The sequence below is a fragment of the Rhodamnia argentea genome, chromosome 7 (genome assembly GCF_020921035.1).
Source record: "Rhodamnia argentea isolate NSW1041297 chromosome 7, ASM2092103v1, whole genome shotgun sequence".
In the NCBI taxonomy this organism is placed as follows: Eukaryota; Viridiplantae; Streptophyta; class Magnoliopsida; order Myrtales; family Myrtaceae; genus Rhodamnia; species Rhodamnia argentea.
In genome coordinates, this window is record NC_063156.1 from 3,282,582 (window position 1) to 3,299,972 (window position 17,391).

At 41.9% G+C, this 17,391-nt stretch overlaps 1 protein-coding gene and 1 pseudogene across 1 annotated transcript in view; both read left to right on the forward strand.

Annotated features, from left to right (window-relative positions):
- The window catches only part of LOC115732893 (GEM-like protein 2), a 37,018-nt gene extending 19,853 nt beyond the window's left edge, over positions 1 to 17,165 (forward strand). The window contains exons 2-5 of the mRNA XM_048281970.1: positions 14,240 to 14,623; positions 14,730 to 14,831; positions 15,662 to 15,936; positions 16,334 to 17,165. Of these exons, the coding sequence (XP_048137927.1) occupies positions 14,335 to 14,623; positions 14,730 to 14,831; positions 15,662 to 15,936; positions 16,334 to 16,543 (876 nt within the window). The 5' untranslated portion in view covers positions 14,240 to 14,334 and the 3' untranslated portion in view covers positions 16,544 to 17,165. The remainder of the gene's footprint in view (positions 1 to 14,239; positions 14,624 to 14,729; positions 14,832 to 15,661; positions 15,937 to 16,333) is intronic.
- On the forward strand, positions 9,835 to 12,641 carry LOC115732892 (annotated as a pseudogene).
- Positions 17,166 to 17,391: the final 226 nt, after the last annotated feature.

Below are 17,391 nucleotides of genomic sequence, written 5' to 3' on the forward strand. Positions count from 1 at the left end.
TACAAATAGATCATCGGGGTGGGAACGTAAAGCCAAACCGAGCCCTAATGAGCATCACAAAGGAGCTTAACTGGTCCTCCATACAATTGATGCTCCGTCTACACTAATCGCTTCGAGAATCAAGATCCGCCAGCTTAAAGAGGAGGAGCTCACATTTCTCTTTAAGCTCAGCTACCTTGTCCTCGTGATACTCGACAGCAGATTCCAAGTCATGGATCAGCATTCTCCCGCGGGCTATATCCAGGGTCGGATCGTCCATCCTTTCTTCCAGCCATGTGCATTGGAATTTCAAAACAATATTGAGCGGATCACGCTCAAAGATGGTCCGAGACATGGCCAAACGTTCCACCAAGTTTCCCCTCTCACGAACCAAGCAAGGAGACTTGATCATTACCGTAGTCAAGGGCCTTCTTATAATTGTCGGCTACAAGATCGGCCAACACCAAGTTATCTGTCCGATCCCGATAGCGTGCCCTCACAAGATAGGCCAAAGTAACATCTTGATGAGCATGATTATAAGCCTCCGGGAAGTTAGTGAAGAGGGTAGGGAAGATCCTATATTCCTCTTCTAACTTGGTACCTTGAATAGAAGTAGTGTCCATATCCCTAAACATAAGACGAATTTCAGTTTCGACCTCTGGATGATTGGCTATATAAGAGTAGCCCTGGCCTAGGAGATTATAAAGTTTCTCCCATTTGGCCAAAACCTCAGCCGAGAAGACGTGTGCGGGGAGGGAGGCCATTGTTGTTGAAGCAAACGAAAAAGAATGGATGCGAAAGAGTGCTTAGAAGGTTGGAGATGAAGATATGAAAGCGATGATCATCTCGGCGTTAAATCCTAATTTAAAGGGCAGAAAAAGTCATAGCAATAATTATTGTGGGGGCCAAGTTAATTATCTGGGTAAAACTACAGCCGTTTCGTCCGTGAATCATGGATCTACCATCTCGAGGCTCACGAATTCGAAAAAGCTGTGAAATGACTTAAAGGTTCCGCCATATTAAAAGAGGGACAAGCATACTGCAGAAAAGATTTGAGGGTCCCACCATGTCAGAAGGAAATGAAGAAGACAGAGCGGGAAACACAAAATCTTGGGAGAAGCACCGGCTTAGTGGTTTTCATCCACGTTAAAAGGGATGCTCTGGAACATACATGTTTACTCAAAAGAATTTGGAGAGAGTAAGCATACAGCAGAGAGTAGAGTGAACAAAAGGCGGTAAGAGGTATTTCAATCCAACATGTTTAGAGGCTACCAGCACTTATCGGGGGGAACCAACCTAGACATCCCCGAGAGCGAACTGCTAGATTTCGAGGCCGGATCCGGCATTGAAGTAGTAAAACCCAACTCCCTTGGCGGTGAAATTCAAGATCTCGACCGCAACAAAGGTAGCAAAGCAGCCATGATCAACCCCAGGAAAGAAAACATCAAATCGAGAGCTCGAAGGCGCCTTCAAGGAGTGCCCTTACGTGAACGGGAAACGAAAAAATGAATTGAGCCGGAAGCTAGGAATGGAGCCCTTGAAGGTCAAGTTTTGGTTTCAAAACAAGCGGGCCCGATTGAAGGTTCAAAGTGAAAGTCATGAACTTGCGTTTCTGAGGGATGAAAACAAAAAGCTTCGAGCAGAGAACAAGAGGTATAGGGATGCTCTTAACACCGTTGTTTGCCATGTTTGTAGCAGCCCCATAACCTTTGGTGACATGTTCCTTGATGAGCCACATCCGAGCATTGAAAATGCTCATTTGTCAATTCATCCCCCGGAGCAGGTTCTCACACAATCAGATTTCGTTGGGGATGCATCCCGGAAAGTCGGTTTTGCGGAGGCGTAACCGATGCCCTTCGAGGGAAGAGACATGCATCACTACAATTGGAGTTTCCCTAGTGTCACGATGCCCAATTCAACGCCGATGAAACTCTGAATCTACATGAAGCTTGAGTTTTTTTTATTAGGGGCTCTCGAAATGTCGCTCTTTTGAGCATTACTAGCCAACCCTTACGAATCCTCAAGAAAAGTAGAGACATGCGTGAATGAATGTACTGTTTGTTACAAAGTCCCCATGTGAGATATTCTTCTTTTTACGCCTAGAGTTAATCGAGGGGCAAAGAACAGTACTATTCGCGAATGTTATCATGCTTAAATGCGTGAATTCCTTGTCAGATTTGACTGAACGCCGAAAGGAGAAGCATTAAAAGCCTTCACACAGGTAGATGCAAAAGGATTTGAGAAAAAATAGCCGCCTCGTTCGTAGGAAAAAGCGGAAAGATTTGAAGAGGGAAATAACCGCCTCTTCCGTAGGAGGGAGCGAAAAGATTTGAGGAGGGAAATAACCGCCTCGTTCGTAGAGAAAGCGAAAAGATTTGAGGGCTCCTCCATATCAGAAAAGAAAAAGATGACAGATTGAGTGAGAGGTAAGAGTTATTACGAAATGGATCCAAGGCACTAAGACCGGAAGGGAGAGAAAAAGCTGTCATCTTTCGTAGAAAAAACGTGAACCTATATGCGAGACTAACGGATCGGAAAAGTTTATAAAGTCTCCATGCACCTAATGATCACCAGAACTCGTCACGAAAGACCACCATCACTTTGTGATTTTCGGGCAAATTGTTTTGCAAGTCCGAGAACATCTAAAGCTCGGTCTCTAGTCGAAACAGCCATTTTCGGTCTACATATGGAAGGTTTTAAAAGAAAAACACGTTCATTCCAAGCGGAAGTATGGGAACCTTCCTATCCCGAGGATCTGCGAGTCATGGCCATTGATGGCAACCCCGTTTCCCTCTCAATCCTCGTTGCTATGCTGAGAAGTTGCATGTACGGGGTTTTTGCTTATGCGAAGGCAACGGATGCCTTAGAAGTGCTGAGGCAGTACAAATATGATTTTGACATCGTCGTCACAGCCGTCGTAGGGATCGACATGGACGGTTTCAGTCTCTTAAAGATCATTGATTCCGAGTTGGACATACGGGTCATCGTAGTATCGGCAAGTAATGATCAGCAGTTCATAACGAGGGCCATATCGCATGGTGCTCGAGACGTCCTACGTAAGCCGGTCTGCGTTCAAGTGCTCCAAAACATTTGGCAGCATGCTGTAAGGAAGCAATTACTCGTACAAAAAAACCACGACCAAGGCGACGACGACGATTTTGTCCAAAAGAAAAGGCCCCTTTGGTCCGCCAAGCTTCATTCTATATTCATTGAGGCGGTTCGACGGCTAGGAATCAATTCAGCACGACAACCGGCTGTACACAAAATGACGAATATAGACAGACTCACCATGCAAAGTGTCACAAATCACCTTCAAAGGGTTAGAGATAAGGCGAGGAAGCACGATGCAGCTTGGGACCAAGGCGACCGGACCCGAGTTGGCTGGAAGATCAATTCCGGGAAAACCTACCGAGCAAAAGGTACCCGGCCACTTCCCAATCAAGAATACAGGTCATACCAACCTTCCGCTGGTGGTTCTAGTAGCAGACCAGTTGATCATCCCTACAAGTTCCCGAGCAACGACGGAGGCTCAAGCTTAAGGAGTCGATCGCTCACAAAGAATCTGTCACCGGTGTTAGCAAGTAACAATGCCCAATTCGAGTATCAATTGCTCGAAAAATCAGAAGATTACTTTGATGATGAGCTTGCTACCTTGATGAGCCTATTTGGAAATGAAGGACCTCCGTAGCCGTGATTCGAAGCAAGTTATTATGGGTCTTCAAACAACGATTGTTGGTGTTTAGTCCAAGACAGAATCGGTTGATCGTTGAAGTGGCCAAGAAGAGAGGTGGAACCAATCTCGCATGAATACTCCTTTAATTCCATGTATAGTTCCCCTACGTGGGATATTTTTTACTTTCTAACTGTCTAGAATTTGCCTAGAGTTAAAGGACGAATTTTCTCCTCTCTTGTCAAATGCGTAAGTTCCTTACTAAGCTAGGCCTGTAGCAAATCAATTTGTGGACGACGCCCCTGAACGCCCGTAAAGAGAGATTCCGAATAGCCTTACTTGGGAGAATACGAGTAAAAGGCCAAGCGGACTCAAAAATGGGTAACTCCGTATCGTCCCAATTGACTCTCGGTCATTTCAAACTCTAGATTATGCTTATTTTATTCTCGACGTGGGGATTGCCAACTGTTTTGAGAACAATATAGCAAAAAGCGAACCAACCGTGGACGCCAACATCACCACAGCCTAGTGGTTGGGGGAATGACAGTGGTCCGAGGCGTTCCGGGTTCGATCCCGAGATTTGGCATCAATGTACAAAGACTAATAAAAAAATTTTTTTTTTTTTTTGCTTAGAAGTCCAATACCGGTTGAAGTTTTGGCCCGGATGGTTACAGGACCTGGAGAGATAACATCCCGGACATACAATTCGATCCAGATGAGTTGATCTTTTCAATTCAAAGTTCACAAGAAATTTGTACAAGGGTAAAGCGGTATCGTTTCAACTCATTTAGAACATGAGAACGTACATTGATGCTTTCCCTTTTGATTTTTACAGGGGTCACTGCCTTTCCGGATAGGGAAGTATCCCTTCTCCCTAAAATTAATGAAATGAAAAATTCTTGGAGCCTTTGACAATCTCATGTCTCGAACCGGATAATGAAGTTTTGCAACTCATTTGCATGAGCAGGGGCAACTCCCGATCCATGCCCCTAAGAAGTTTCTTATGTGCTTGCGAATTCTGTCCACCAAGATAAAAAGTTGCTGCATTTTATATGCTAAAAAACACTCATATATTGCATAGTTTGCGCATGATTCATTCCTCATGTTTAATTTACCAACTCTGAGTAAGGAACATGAACTACATAAGATACATCGAATGTATGGAATGGGGCGGGACAGGATGATGAAAGACAATCTTTTTCCAAACACGTCCCATTTTTTCGGGAGAGTTGAACGGTGGCTAAGTTCCGCATTTCACAAGGTAAAAGGTTTTTTCGCAAAAGGTACGATAGCCGAAATGACAGAGGCATTCAGTTCTCTATCCCAAACACTACAGGTGATCCATTGATTACCCCTTTTGAGCGGTGGTTTCATTTCTTTACCCCTGTCAAGAACCACCCTACATCGGAGTCCAGACGGGTTAATTCTAGCAGCAACACGAGGTAAATGGTTAGAAATTTTCTTGCTCGGACTAACATTAATCTTCGGGTGTTTCTTTGCATTTATACTTGAATTTTAATTCAAGTGCCTTAGGATGATGAAGAGCATTCACTTCTCTATCCTATACACTTCATTCTTTGCATAGCCCACTTGAGCCTCGCAAATTCATTTCTTAAACCCCTGTTGGTGATCATTTGCTCATTCCAAAGACGAAGATAGCATTTTCCCAAGGATTAGAATTGGAGATGGTCGGGTCAACAGAGAATTCCCGAATGGACTCATTTCTTGTATGCTAGATTTTTTTATGTTTACATAATTTTTCTTTGTAAATGTTTATGTTTGTTGTAATTCCTGGTTCAAAATCATGGGATTAAAAAAAAAAAAAAAAAAAAAAAAAAAAAAAAAGGCAAACTCGGCTTTAAAGGAGAGGGCCCCCCCCCCAAAAAAAAAAAACAAAATAAAGAGATGTCGAAGAGCTCTCAAAGAAAAAGGAAAAGAAATCTCTTCTCGAAAAAAAAAGAAAAAAAGGAAAAAAAGGAAAATGAGAGTCGGGAGTAAGAAAAGCAAAGGCCGATCTCATATGAAAATTTCAAGCATAGGAAAAGCAAAGTGCCTACCAAAAGTAAGGCCAATGCACATTCATTTGTAAAGTACTTCTGAATTTTGAATGTACATTTTTGCATGTTAAGTTGTAAATTCCATGTACATGTTTGCATTGTGTCTCTTGCAAATCCTTGACAGACACTTGTTGTGAAGAAGACTCCCCAAGAAATCGGTTTGCAAAGTGCAATTTTCAGTAGAAAACTATCATCCCTCATTCAATGATGGTATTCTTTCGAAAACATTTCGTAAGACCAAGATCGGTGACTAGTGGGCGATGATCACCAACGTCAAGCCCCTTCTCATTTAATTTCGAGCCAAAACGAGCCTTTTCGTTCCTCGGTCCCCAATCCTAGCCTACGTTATAACCCTCCAAAGTCTCTTCTGATTAGGACACTTGAATTAACGTAGAGTTAAATGATTTTAAGCATCACTCGAAGAAGTTCGAGCAAGATTATTTCTCTCTCATTTTTGCAGGATTCTTGACTTGTAAATCCGGAGCGAGATGATGAAAAAATTCATTTCAAAGCAACCTTGACTCAATTAGAGTCCCCTTTGTAAACCTTTGACCTAGCCCTCATTACGGTCCTAATCAAGACCTCCGGATCGGCTCGGTCGTATCAATTGCGAGATTACTTGGATCCTTATCGAATGCGATGATGGAAAGATTGAGTGATTTCTCTTGAATCCCCGGAGACAGGATAAATAGCTTTTCTCGAGAGTGAGAGAAAGCCCTTTCGGACTGAAATCCCCCCATTCGGCTCACATTCGAGGTATTCGTAATGTGAGAACCTCCCTGGACAAAATTGGTAATGCAAACTTAACAGAATGGTTATACATGAACCATAGTATGAGTGATTGCATTTATACTCATTGTCGAATATGTTTGTGTGTGTTACCTCCGACATTCTATGATAAGTAGTACATTCCCGATGTTCGAGTTCCCTCCCAAGGTCTCGAAATTCATCCAAGGATTATTGAATGAGCAAGTTTCTTTGGCAAATGCCTACCAGGTACGATACGAGCAACTGCTTCGTTACTTGATTAATCGTTTGGAGAACCCAGGTAAGTTTTTCGAACCCCTTTTCAAATTAACAACTCTTCGATGATAGTTGTTATGATTCAATTCGAGCAATATGCCCCTTTTGTACTTATCGATTCCATTCGATGGTGCTCCTATCAAATATTGTTCAATTCGGGCAATATGCCTCTTCTATCGAGTCGTGAAGACATATGCACTCGGCGATCTTGACATCTTATCAAATCATAACGACGTAGCTCTTATGATTCTCGGCTCCTTTATCAAATCATGAAGACATAAGCACCCATGTTTTTGATCCAAACCAAATCATAACGACGTAGCTCTTATGATTTTGATTCCCCTTTGTCGAATCGTGAAGACATATGCACTGGCGATTTCGACATTTAATCAACTCACAACGACGTAGCTCTTGTGAACTTGATCCCACTTCTTTTGACTCACAATGACGTAGCTCTTGTGATCTCGAAGGACACATATATCTTGCATTGTCTCGCATTAGGGAGAAGTCTCTGATAACGGATAGGCCAAATACCTTAAGGTCCTCATGTTTGCAAGAAACTTGGAAATTAAGGGAACCATTAGCTTACGAGAAATTTGGTAAAACAGGTATTCTTGTATGCGATCCATGTGCAGGTTTCTCTAACATGAAAAAGGGAAATTATGACACATGTTATTTACGATCTTGCATATCATGCATCACTTCATAAAAATGGGATTAAAACTCCCGCCAAAAAGTTCATCCATAATTTGCACTGTCAAAATTTAGGATTCAATTTTGTCTTTGAGCGGAACCTCTACGAGCCTCCACTCAAAGAGGGGCAGCTGTTGACGCCTAAATTTTGACTAATATATTTTTTGCATAAAAATTATAAAAAATCATCTCACATATTTATTTTTAGCGTACATTGCATTGGCATATAATTGGGCAAGCAGAACACTTAATTTAGCATGCGTCTAGACTAGGCACGGGATGGAAAAATACACCGAGAAGATTTGAAACTTCAGGGATCGTATTGCAAATACTTAAAACTTCGGGGACCGTATTGCAAATACTTGAAACTTCAGGGACTGCATTGCAAATGCCAAAAGAATATGGAGAAGGGAAGATGAAGAAGGGAAGATGATGAAGGGAAGGTGATGAAGAGAAGATAAAGAAGGGAAGATGATGAAGGGCAAGTGAAGAAGGGAAGATGATGAAGGGAAGGTGGTGAAAAGAAGATGAAGAAGAGAAGATGGAGAAGGGAAGATGGTAAAAAGAGGATGGAGAAATTTGGCTATAAAAGAGGGAGAGTTCTTGAGAATTGAGGAGGAGAATTTTGGTGATAGAGAAGGTAGAGAGCTCTTGAGAAGAGTTTTAGGGGGAGAGTGGAAGAGAATTGAGAGAGTTTTGAGAGAGTTTTTGAGAGGAATTTTTAGAGAGGAAAAAAAGAGTTCTTGAGAAAAATCAGAAGAGAAAATTCGAGAGTGAAGAAAAGAGTTTTAGTCGAGCATCATCTTCGACGAGTCCCGACACATATTTCGCCTCTCGCCACCCAACAACGCCATTGCTTGCCATTTTCGACGACACCAGCGTTCTTCCAAACTCCGAGATCTTGAAGGGAACTATAACGTGTATGTGAGTAAGATTTTGTGTAATAGAAGGTAATCCTTTCCATCTCGATCTACAAAAATGTAATCGTTTGGTTTGAACATTTGTTTGTTTATTTTAGACATGCCACGTGTTCCAAATTTTAACATTATTACATGTTAATTTATTTTTATAAATACTCGTGATCGGCTGCGTTTTCTTTCTTTCTAAATCATCCATGGTGTATATTGCACAAAGTTCATTGTTTTACATTCTCATAAAAAAGAAGAAAAAAAAATCAAAAAAATTGCATCTTTGAATTTCAAGTAAAATCCATCAAAATTGCCAAACCAAATATTTTTCATGAAAATGGTACCGAAAGGGCGTTAGAGTAATATAGCGTAACCAAATCCCCGAATTCAAAATCTCCGGTTCGCGGAAATAAGATAGTTTTCTCCCGCTATTTTATTTAGGTTTCTAATCAACCTACGGAAAATGATTAGTGGCGATTCCAAATTCAAAACACGTTGCATGTTAATTATTTGAACCTTAAGTTGCGATTTGGTATAGACTTGGGAGAGTCCGAGTTAGGTTAGTTAATTAATTAACCCGATAATCCATTAGCCCGAAAATTAACCTGTTTATTTTTTAGGTCGCGACACATGACATTGTACTGGTACGTAAGAAAAAGGCATGAATCATATTACATCCGAATATGCAATTTCAAAATTTGCGAACTTGAGATTTGTATTAATAAGGAATAGACATTGGAAAAGTCGTTATTTTTTATAAGATTTTTTTTTTACCACCTTCAGGATGAAAAAGGAAGGTATGTTCAGACCGAATGCATCCCGCGAGTCTTCGGCCACATGTAAAGTCAAGTCGATCGCCTTGCATGACGGGCCAAAGTCGATTGGACTGTGACTTCTCAGCGACCATTCCCACGGCTTTTCCGTGTCTGATGCGTCTCACTTTTGCCTTCTCTCGTCATTATTTCGAGAAAGAAACAAGGCACCTTTATCTCTCTCATTCTACCTCTCAATGCTAAACCCTTAATTATTTTCTTTTTATCGGAAAAAGCGTAATTCATTGAAAGATGAATTAACAAGATCTTTTCGGTTCTCATTTCAAACTGTCAAATTTCAATCTCCTAATCCACCCTTCTTGTCCCGCCCCATAGCCGCCGGGGTGGGGCAAGTGGCTCTGAGCTCGCGGCGCAGCTGTGCCAGGGTGACCCGAGCCAAAGTCGATTGAAACTTTAGATTAGTGGTGGTGCATAAAGTCTCCCCTTGGGCTTGCCTCCTACGTTGACCGACCTTGACTTTTCCGCCGACCAATCCCAATCTCTTCCTTCTCTCACACGCCCCATGTTGTGGTCGGCACACCCCAAATCAGTCACATTCACACAAAGAGTTTGTAGTTTGAGAGATTTCTTCTTCTCTAACCTTTACCTATCGTTCTATTTACGTACTCAACACTAAACACTTAAATTTCTTACTTCATTCGTGTGTTCACTTCTCTTCCATTGAATGACCAATGGCCAAAGATCATCTCCTCCTCCTCCTCTTTCTTGTTCTACATCAATCACTTAGCATCGCCACAAAGAATAATCAGTGCACCAGCTCTTGCGGCGAGGTCACGAACATAAGCTTTCCGTTTCGGCTGAAGGGCGATCCGAAGATCTGCGGCGACTCTAAATATGAGCTATCCCGCTTAAATAACCGGGCCGTTTTGAGTTTGTATTCGGGTGAGTACTACATACGGCACATCGACCATACCAACTACACGATCGGGATTGCTGATGTAGGGATGAGAAAGGGCAATTGTTCGTCTCTTCCTCGCCGCCCCTTGTCGTGCGGCAACTTCAGCTACCAAGATCCGTATAGTGCTTGTGACTACGACTCGTCCAGGTTCTATGGTCGAGCGCCATCCAAGACCATTTCGATCGTGAAATGCACGAAGGCGGTTGATTCTCGGCTTTACGTTGACGCTTCATCGTGCCTTGATGGGGTCGAACTTTCGAATTTTTCTAGTACAACAAGGCGAATATATGCCATGGTTGATGCGAATGTCTCTTACGTGGAAACTGCATGCACTATAGAGCTTATGGCAATGACACCTTGGTGGGTCGATGGAACTAATCTTCGGTCCTATGCCCAAATCCATGAACAGATGGTTTATGGATTTGAGCTTTCCTGGCTTCCAATTGTGGGTAAGATGCATTGCAAAGGCCATTATTATTGGGGCATCAGCAGCAAGCGCCAATTTGAGTGCGGACCCAAGAAAGGTAAGAACTTCTGACTTTGTCCAGTTTTCTCAAAAAAAAAATTTATAACAAAAAATTATCTGATCAAAATCTGCTAAATTTGATCTAGACGTGAGATATATTAGAAAGCTATCGACGTTTGCATATATAATACTTCTCTGTTTCTGCAATATATTATAATGCTATCCACTTAAAATATTCAGTCCAAAGAGGTTCCATCTGCAATATATTGCCCAATGTTTTAGGATTAAACCTTTGTGTGAAATTCTTTTTTTTTTTTTTTTTTGTCAGATTTGTGTTGAATTGTAAATGTAATCATTTCAATCAATTTTTGTTGGATGCTGCTGACGGTTTAGTTATCCTCGGTTATCCTACATGGCAAACCGCCACGTTAATGGTTTTCGACGATAATGGTTGGGAGGACTACATTGAAATTTCTCCGAGAAATTTATGACTAAAATAACAAAATTGAAAAATTTATAACTGTATGATTTATTAGCGGTTGGACAATTTTCCCATTATATGTTTCCTTAACGAGTGCCTCATTTCATGTTCAACAAAGTCAATCAGTCTTATGATTGCGAATTCCATGAGTCAATCTCAAGTGGATTGAACGCATATCATTGCTTGAGTATGCTCTAAATAAGTGTTGTATGTTTCCTTAATTTGTTGAGGATTCAGTCTCTTTTGCAGGAAAAGCTATCAATTACCTCCTCTTACGTATCGGTGAGCTTATGCTGATGATTTCGCTCTATGGCATCGGTAACATTACTAAATGCTCACATTTAACACACCCAAAAACTGGTTATCGGATTAATAACGTACCTACAATTTTCTTGTGCTTTCCCCAAATTACAGTGCCATTCATTGTTGTGAAGTTCATCGTGGGAGCCCCATGTGTGATGATGTTGCTAATACGCAAATGGAGGAGAAGGCACTTAGCAATGGATCAAAATGTTGAAGAATTTTTGCAGTCCAACAATAACTTCTTGCCAATACGGTACTCTTACTCGGACATCAAGAAAATCACGGGCGGTCCGAAGGACAAGCTAGGCGAGGGAGGATACGGTTCCGTTTTCAAAGGAAGACTCCGGAGCGGCCGCGAGGTGGCTGTGAAGATTCTGAAGAAGGGGAAAGCGAACGGGCAAGACTTCATCGGTGAAGTGGCTACCATCGGAAGAATTCATCATGTTAATGTGGTTGGACTTATTGGGTTTTCCTTCGAGGGCTCGAAACAAGCTCTTGTTTACGATTTCATGCATAATGGGTCTTTGGATAACCACATTTTTTCACGAGGACAAGTGACTACTCTTGATTGCAACGAAGTGTACGGGATTGCTCTTGAAGTGGCTAGAGGGATTGAATATCTTCATCGAGGATGCGACATGCAAATTCTACACTTCGATATTAAGCCTCACAACATTCTTCTCAATAGGGATTTCAACCCAAAAATTTCTGACTTTGGGCTTGCCAAATTGTATCCCACGAACCACAACACCGTATCTATGACTGCCGCAAGAGGAACTTTCGGATACATGGCTCCAGAGCTAGTTTACGGGAATCTCGGGGGCATCTCCTACAAAGCCGATGTCTACAGTTTCGGCAAATTGTTAATGGAAATGGCCAGTGGAAGGAAGAATCTGGATGCAGAAGCAGAGTATTCGAGCTAGATTTACTTTCCTTTATGGGTTCATGACCGAATCAGTGAAGGATTGGACGTTTCGGGGGAGGAAGTTAGCCAGGAGGATGGGAGTCTTGTAAAGAAGATGATAATAGTTGCTCTTTGGTGCATTCAATTGAATCCGAGCAATCGTCCTTCGATGTATAAAGTCCTGGAAATGCTGGAAGGAGAAGTAGATGACCTACGAATGCCTCCGAAGCCACTCTTTTGTCCAGCAGAATAATCAACAAGGGAGGATGGAACTTGGACTGACAATGCCCAAGTGACTAGTTCCACTTCAACAGCTAGTGCAATAACTTAAGAAGATTCTCATCCTTTGCATTCCAGTACTAACATTACACAAGCATAGACACGTATTGAATGATGTTTTATGCGTACCTCCCCCTTTCATTACCACGGATTGTATATGTTTACCGTTATCATATTAAATGACTATGTTTATTGTTATCATATTAAAGATATCATTAATCATACTTTGGACTTTCGGAGCGAGTTCAGGTTTCGTAGTCTTTACTTCAAAACTAATTAGCACGCAGCCTGCGATTCGCGTAGCTTCATGGCTCTCCAATCGCTATATACACATGGCTTCGTTGCGCACCAATTATTGCTTCGATTAATGTCGAAAAATGATGGATGTAGAGATGATAAGATCTTCGAACAGATGATAAACAACTTCGGTTTAGAGGAATTAAGGAGGGGTGGGGGAATGCGACACATACACCTACACAATAGATGGTGGAGACTCTCATTAACCTTTTTATGCCATCGAAAATTAGTTTAAAACTAAATCAACGACTAGTGGGAGACATCAGAAGATGATTCTTCCGTTAATACCAGTAATAAATGAGTCTAAGTTCATTATTATTTCTTTAATCGGGTTGCTAAGAAATTAAGTGGTAAATGTGCATTTGAGAATGATATAAGTTTTGCGTTTCAGATTCACTATCTAAGCTATGGCGTCTGCAGGAAACTTAATTAGCAAGGAAGATATATGTCATTCTTGTTAAAACTAGATCTGAGTATTACACTAGATTTTAAATTCATCTGCGATGCGGATGAGTATTGTCAAATTCAGTTTTCAGCATCGTGTCATGCCAAAGATAAATTTCGGCTCACTTAAGTGCCAACTTTTTTTTTTTTCTGAAAAACGATCACTTAAGTGCAAATTTTATATGAAAAATGACCACTTAAGTGGCAACTCCGATCTACTTAGCTGAAAATCCTACGTGGTATTTGTTATTAATAAATTAAGTCTATATGACTCATTGAAGGATCCAATCAATAGTAAAAAAAAACGTTCGAAATTAAAATATATATTGAAAATAATTAGGCTAAAATTTTTTTAAAAAAAAGTGACAAAAAAGGAGAGTTTTTCCTCTAATTTGGTAATTAAGTGAGTCGACGAAAAAATTTGGTATTACAGCAAGCGGAGTATGTAAATTTGGGCACTTTTGATATCCTTTTGCCCAAATGCTTCCTACAATCATTATTAAGCAATATATCCCTCTTTGAACGAACCGCGAATAGGCAAGGGCACACAAAATCCCATTTTGATCATGAATGTGAGATATTACAAGTTTTTTATTGATTTAATTTCTGAGGTTTTAAGGTTGACTTTTTCCAATTGGCTCCTTAACGGGAAGCTCAATCATCATACGATTTTCATGTAAATATTGCTGTGAATTTAATTTTGCCATTTTTAAAAATGACATTCATGCACTTTTTATTTAAGGAGTGAGGAAAGAGAATCGAATGGCGAGTCGCATCATTTTTACGATTTCACTGCTTTTTACTTGGCCGGATACGATATAACAAAAAGGTTAGGGGACCAAATCCGAAATAATAGAAAGGTCGTGTCCTTGGATGCAAATGTCGCCTCGCTATTGCTTCCTTCCGCTCGTCTCTTTGCTTTAGCGAGGGAGGTCGCTTCTAGACCCGAACCCGGTGAACCAAAAAAGGCTCATCACATTCTGATTCTGATTCTTGTTTAGCGGTCTCTCTTGTGATCTTATCGAGATCTCTCTCGTCTTTTCTAGATTCCATCACCATTCTCTTTTCTTGGGCGATAGCTTCTCGAGTCGCAGTCCCAATGGACACTTGCGTGAAGAAGAAGGCGATGAGCAGCGGAGGCGAACCGGAGGCGGCGCGGTGCGGCACGTGCGTGGTGGGGACGCCGGTCGAGCCGCGGGCGCATCCCGCCAACCAGCACGCCGCCACGTGGGTCGCCGGCGAGGCTCGCCCCGCGGGCTCTCACTCCGGCTACTTGAATGCCACCCCGAGCGGCTCGGCCTCCGGCTTCGTCAACCTCAACCAAAGCGGCGGCGAGAATCCGTACGTCCACGTCGCTCCGGCGAATGGCTCCGCGCCGTCTGGCAGGAGTGAGTCTATCGAGGGCGTTTTTTTCGCGTCTGTAGTTTTGTTATGGTTGATGATTAGGCTTTCAGGATGGTGTTGATGAGGCCGACGCTTTGCTGGTGTTTGCAGGGCCGATGAACAAGCTATGCGACGCGTTGAACCGGTGTGGGAAGAGGTTCGAAGATGCCACGCGAAAAGCAGAGTCGCTCGCGGATAATGTCTGGCATCACCGTGAGTTTTCTATACACTTTTTCTCTCGGTAAACATGTCAATATAATCTGATAGAAACGTTTTGGATTTATAAGTGGAGACGCAGAAAGATTGCTTGCTTGCATATATTTCTTCTCTGTTTCTGCAATCTATGAATGCTAACGAAGCAATTATTCAGTCCAAACAGTTTGGCTCTTTGCTCTTAGTTGCGTCGTTTGTTCAGCATGGTGGCCTCACAACGTTGCCGTCCTGTTTCTTTGGAATGCATTTCAAACATCAGTCATTGGCTTATTTTGCAACTACCATAGGAACAAAGATACATGCTTTTATATACTGTGCATATAATTCGTCAATCAGCAGTTGAGTGGATCAAGTCCCATGATTATTTATCTAGAGGAGACTCAACTTTAATGTGCAGTGCGATCTTGGGTGCTTGTTCTTTCGGCAATCTATGTCAATTTGGTCTATAACAAATTGCCGAATAAGTAACAGGGTACTTCCATGGAGCACGTGGCTAGTATTCCATCATATTCTGAGGCTATCAGGACCCCTTGGGTTCTTTGTGGGACTGAACATTGGACTGGATAGTTTATCATCTCTTGCCCTACATCTTTTCTGTGTAAAGAAGAAAAATTAGCTTTTGTCCTGTAAGAGGAAGCCCCGCAGCAGTTGGATAAGCTTGTCTCTGGCCTTTTGTCCGATTTTAGTATATTTGTGAGAGACAAAGCCCGTAATCTCTTTCATTCTTGTCTCCTCACGGTTTGTAATCGATTGAAGTGTGATGTCAAGAACTCCCTACTCTTGCCTGACCTAGAATAATTGGTAATTGTGCTATGTTTGTGTTGAAACAGTTAGAACTAGCCCCAGCATCACAGACGCAGCAATGGCTCGACTTGCTCAGGGGACAAAAGTGCTCACTGAGGGGGGACATGAAAAGGTATTTCACCACACGTTTGAGATACTGCCAGGAGAGAAGCTCCTGAAGGCATATGCTTGCTATCTATCCACTTCCACCGGGCCTGTCATTGGGACACTGTATTTGTCAAACAAGAGACTGGCCTTCTGTAGTGATAACCCTCTTTGCCAGTACTCTCCCTCAGGGCAGCAACAGTGGATGTATTACAAGGTAACCTGTTCCAATCTTCCTGCAATTGCATTTAATCTGGATTGCCATTTCAAATTGTTAAGCACTGCGCCTTTGTCGGATTCATGATCAGTTTTTGATGCATTACAGAATTCGTAGTCTGAGTTATTGTCATTTCCCCTCTCGTGACTACCCCGAGTTATTATTATCGTTTCCCCTCTTGGGCGAACCTTCGCTGGAAAGAACCTTCATTTTACTCATCGACTGTATTACTTCACTGAACCTTGGATCATTTTTTTTTTTTGTCATTCTTTTCTTATCTAAGCATGAAGTATCCGAATGTAGTGAAACGTACTGTGGGAAAAGTTTGTCAAGCTCTGCTGAGCTTCACTCTCCAACCATCAGTTTTTAAAGTGCTTCATCCTGATTGACTGTCTAGGTGGTTCTGTTGCTGGATCAGTTGAGCACTGTTAGTCCTTCTTCAAACAGGTTGAATCCTTCCGAAAAGTACATCCAGGTCGTTACGCGGGATGGTTATGAATTCTGGTTCATGGGTTTTATATCGTACGATAAGGCTCTGAGGAACATAAATGAGGCTTTACAGCACTATCGTGACGATAACATGGGTGGAAGGATCCAAGTACAATAACTCGCCAGATTGGGGAGGAGATATCCGACTGCTATGGATACCCAATGTCTAATGTTTTACTTTCCAATGCAAAATAACATACGATAAAGCTTTCATCGTCCCAAAAAGGATCCCTAAAGCTTTCTTGAATCCTGCTCTTGTTAGACACGCCTGAATGACTATGGCCAGTCATTTCCGGTACCCATAAATGCCGATGGGCTGAGAAATGTCGGGAGTGACCAATGCATGCATTGGAAGCTTCTTGTTTTAGTGTTATTTTGGCATTGATTTGTAGATAGTCATATGTTGTATCGCTGGCTGCTGTATGCAATCTCTCTTGCCTTGTAGAAATGGGACTTCAACAGTAACATTTCCTTTTAACACGGTTGCAGCAGGTAATTATATTCTTTGAAGCAGCTATCGGAGCTCGTTTCTTCCATTTTCCCTTTGATTAATTGGGTTGTTCAGTTATGGCAGCTGGCTTCTGACAGCACTATAGCTGATAATGACAATTATAGTCTGAATCACGTTTTGCAAGAAATGCTTAACCCGACATCATCTAATCGCTGAAGGGGAAGCATTGTGTTGCAGCAAACTTCTATTTAGTTGAGCGATGACTACGGCCCGTGAGTCCATGACTAGTCATTTTTTCTTGCTATGCTAAGTGCGAGGTTGCCGAAACGAACACGGCCCTTGATTACAAAGTCGCGCGGGACGCTATTTTCTACGCAGGAGACGGAGAATCCACAGGCATATCCCAATCATCAATGGGTGCTTAGTTTTGTGCTTTTCATGTGGTAGCCAACAACCAAAATGCCGAAAGCTTTAATTGTTCAAAAAGTCTTAAATCTTTGGCGGGCCTGACAATT